General features: G+C 42.5%; 1 protein-coding gene across 1 annotated transcript in view; it reads right to left on the minus strand.

Moving 5' to 3' along the window:
* The window catches only part of TNFRSF11A (TNF receptor superfamily member 11a), a 63,544-nt gene that overhangs the window by 37,571 nt on the left and 22,539 nt on the right, over window positions 1–3,434 (minus strand). Inside the window, exons 3-4 of the mRNA XM_019657690.1 lie at window positions 2,361–2,442; window positions 1,044–1,169 (exon numbers count right to left, since the gene is read on the minus strand). Coding sequence (XP_019513235.1) covers window positions 1,044–1,169; window positions 2,361–2,442 — 208 coding nt within the window. The remainder of the gene's footprint in view (window positions 1–1,043; window positions 1,170–2,360; window positions 2,443–3,434) is intronic.

Below are 3,434 nucleotides of genomic sequence, written 5' to 3' on the forward strand. Positions count from 1 at the left end.
CCTTTGGAGAAAGCTTGGTGATCAAGTCATGATTTTGAAGAGCGGTAAACAAAGTTATAAGCGTTTATTCTGCCTTTCCTGTGTGTACTGTACTTCAGGGTCACAAATGGCTGACGAGGGAAGTTTCTTGTCATAAAGCATTCCAGCTAAGAAGGAAGAAGGAAAGATAGACTTGGACCATCAAGCTCTCCGCAGCCCCTAATGACAATGGATGTGGGCCAGGATTGTAAACAGCTGCTAATATCACAAAAAGAGAGAAAAGCAGCCATGATATGATTCCTGACATAACTACATTACGCCAACTATGAGGGAGTTTTGCCCGAAACAAAACAAAACAAATAATAAACCAGAATCTGATCAGACTTCTAGATCTAACAACCTCGTTACAGGAAATACAGGAGATGGAAGAATACATTAAATGACACCAAGCAAAAATCAGACTGAGGAAACTCCACAGGACTGGCAATAAGGCTTCTGCCACAGATCAACTGAATAGAAAAAGGAAAAAAGTGAGGAAAAGGAACCTCTAGGTTGAGACTTAAGGAGACATAGTTTAATCCTGATTCCTACGAATGAGCTATCGTATTTAAAAATTGGAGGCAAAAAAAAATCTATTGTGGTGTGATAAGGAGATCAAACTGTAGAGTTAATAAAACATTCATGGTGTGGGAAAAAGACTTGAGAGTCAGAAGATCTGGCTTTTAGTCCCACTTCTTGGAAAAGTTATTCAACCTCTCCTAGTCTCAGTTCCTTCATCTTTAAACCGGGAGCATTGAGGCTACCTCACAGATTTGCGATGAGGATTAAAGAAACGACATATGTGGAAACCCTCGTGGTGATATCCTGTCACCTGTAAGATGTGTTCCATGACTAAACTGCCACACAAACATACTCCAGAACAAAAGTTCTAAATAAAGGATTTTAACATGGTGCTTCTGGGATCTGTGGCCAAAACCCCTTCCCAAGCCCCTAAAATTAGAGACAGCACTGCTGTATCTGAAAATACCATTGATTCACACTTCCCACCGACAGGGATGGCTCACCTGTATCGCAAACTTTATGCAGCAAGCATTTATCTTCCTCATTCCAGGTGTCTAGGTATTCATCCGGACCACAGGGCAGACAGACGCTTTCAATGGTAGCAGTGCACTTGGAAGACATGTACGTTCCTTAAATGAGAAGGAAAAATGCACCAATCAACAGGATCCAAAAAACCACAACCACTGAAATGCACCCATCTACTGGACCATTTACGTGACCATGATCCCAGGAAGTCCTCCGAAGACAGTGTGCTGCACAAGACAGGGCCACATCTCACAGGGATGGGCTCCTCAGGCTTGGTGGCTGGCTAAAATAGCCTCTCCTGTGTGGTTTAGTTCTTCTAAGTGAAAGATCACCCTTTCTACCCCAAACCTCTGCTGACTGAGGGAAAAACAACAACGGTTTTCAAACTGGTGCCCACAGAACTTGAGAGGTTCCCTGCTGGCTAAGCAACAGGGCCTTCATGTAATCTCCCCTTCCATCTTCAAAGTCCCCCTACCGTCAATCTGGACAGTTAACATTTTCTATCCTGTGTACACAGTGGGCTTATGGCAAACTTAGTTTGACCAGAGAGTCCTACGTGTGCATGTGTACACACGTGAGTACCCAGACACACACACACACACCATGGGATCTTGGTTCTGCACATCCAAGAAATATTTGTAGCTGAAATATCTAAAGGGTCTTGTTATAAAGTAACCACCTTTTCTTTGAAGGTATGCTCCCCTCCCCAGTACAGTGAGTGAGTGAGGACCCCGTGGACATGGGACGTCACTGGGCCTGTAGAAATACTTGGCCACATCCTGGCAGAACAACTTTGAGGAAGTGGTGGTACCCAGTCTACCTTCTGCCCCTGGGCAGGTGTGTGGGAAGAAGGAATAACAAGGTTTAGGCAGCTTCCAACAGCAACAATTCCATCATGGTTATCCCCTCCAAATTTTCTCTGTGAAAACACTTTTAAATCAGAGTTGCATTTCATATGTTGAGAGGTTGACTCACAAAGTGCTAAAATATGCTTTTACAAACCTTCTTGCCTTCTCTGGAAATAATGCTTTGGAAAACGGTGTTCCAGCATAAATAAAGCACCAGTTTCTGACATTACTTTTGATTTTTAAGTGATGTTATCTACAGAGAGAAAGATTTTTGTCTTCAGAGTGGCACACATTACCACCTGCCACCGCCATAAAAAGTCCATTCGTTTCTTTTCTCATCTGGCAGATAGAAATCATTTCCTAGATTAAAAAAATAACACACACACAAAACCCCCAAAGCCCTGCCCACATTTGAGGGACAGTGAGAGGTGGCTCAGAAGTACCCACCTGGTTTGCATTTGGCACAGCACCGTCCAGAACGCTCATAATGCTGCTTGCTGGCACACGGAGGGGTGATCTGAAAGGTCACCTGAAAGAACAGTGACATCAGAGGAAGACTATGCACAAATCATTTCTGAATAAAACTAATCAAATTACACTTTGGGAAAGCATTAAAAAAAAAAAGAAGCCCCTAAACACTCCCGAAGCTGCTTTATGTAATAATACCTACCCACCTAAAATGTCACTTTCTTGTTTTAGCCCATTTCTCCCTGAGAATGTATAAAACCAACTGATATTGGCATAAAAATCCATTTAAACATTTAAAAATATTTCGGGGTGGGGGTGGGTGGGTGGCTCAGTTGGTTAGAGTGTGTGCTCTGAACAAGGTTGCTGGTTCAATTCCCACATGGGCCAGTGAGCTGTGCCCCCCGCAACTAGACTGAAAATGGCGACTGGACTTGGAGCTGATGGGTCCTGGAAAAAACACACTGTTCCCCAATAAAAATTAAAAAAAAAATTTTAAATATTTCAGTTATGCTCATGGCATTAGGATGAACTAAAGCAAGATTTACAAATTGGATGCAGAAGGTTGGACACTGCTTTACACAAGCCACGTACAAAATCGGTCCCACTTCTGTGGGTCACGTGGTGGACAGCGTGCTCAGTCCACTTTGTCTTAAAGCTGTAGGACGTGATGTGTATATTATACCAGAGGATGTCAAACTTGGTTTTAGAAGCAATGTCTGATTTCTAACAGATGTTTAATACTGCTTACCTTCTAAAATTTTAAACATGCACAGAATTTTTAAAAATGGCACAGCAAGGTGTTATAGGAACTACATGGGCTTGGAACTAGGAGTTCGGACCACATGCTGACTAAGGGACCCGGATAAGCTGCTTAAGGTTTTTTTGAGCCTGTTTCCTTTCTGTATGATATTAATACAGATGTTAAGTTCCGAATCTGCCCATCTCAGTAAAACAAAACAAAAAGCCAAGTCCCCTACAGTCACTCAGAGATTCTTATCAGTGTGCCCCAGAAAAGTTCCTTTCCTCATCAGCTTTCTCAGCGTAAGAAAAAAA

Source organism: Hipposideros armiger, unplaced genomic scaffold (genome assembly GCF_001890085.2).
Source record: "Hipposideros armiger isolate ML-2016 unplaced genomic scaffold, ASM189008v1 scaffold_278, whole genome shotgun sequence".
Taxonomy (NCBI): Eukaryota; Metazoa; Chordata; class Mammalia; order Chiroptera; family Hipposideridae; genus Hipposideros; species Hipposideros armiger.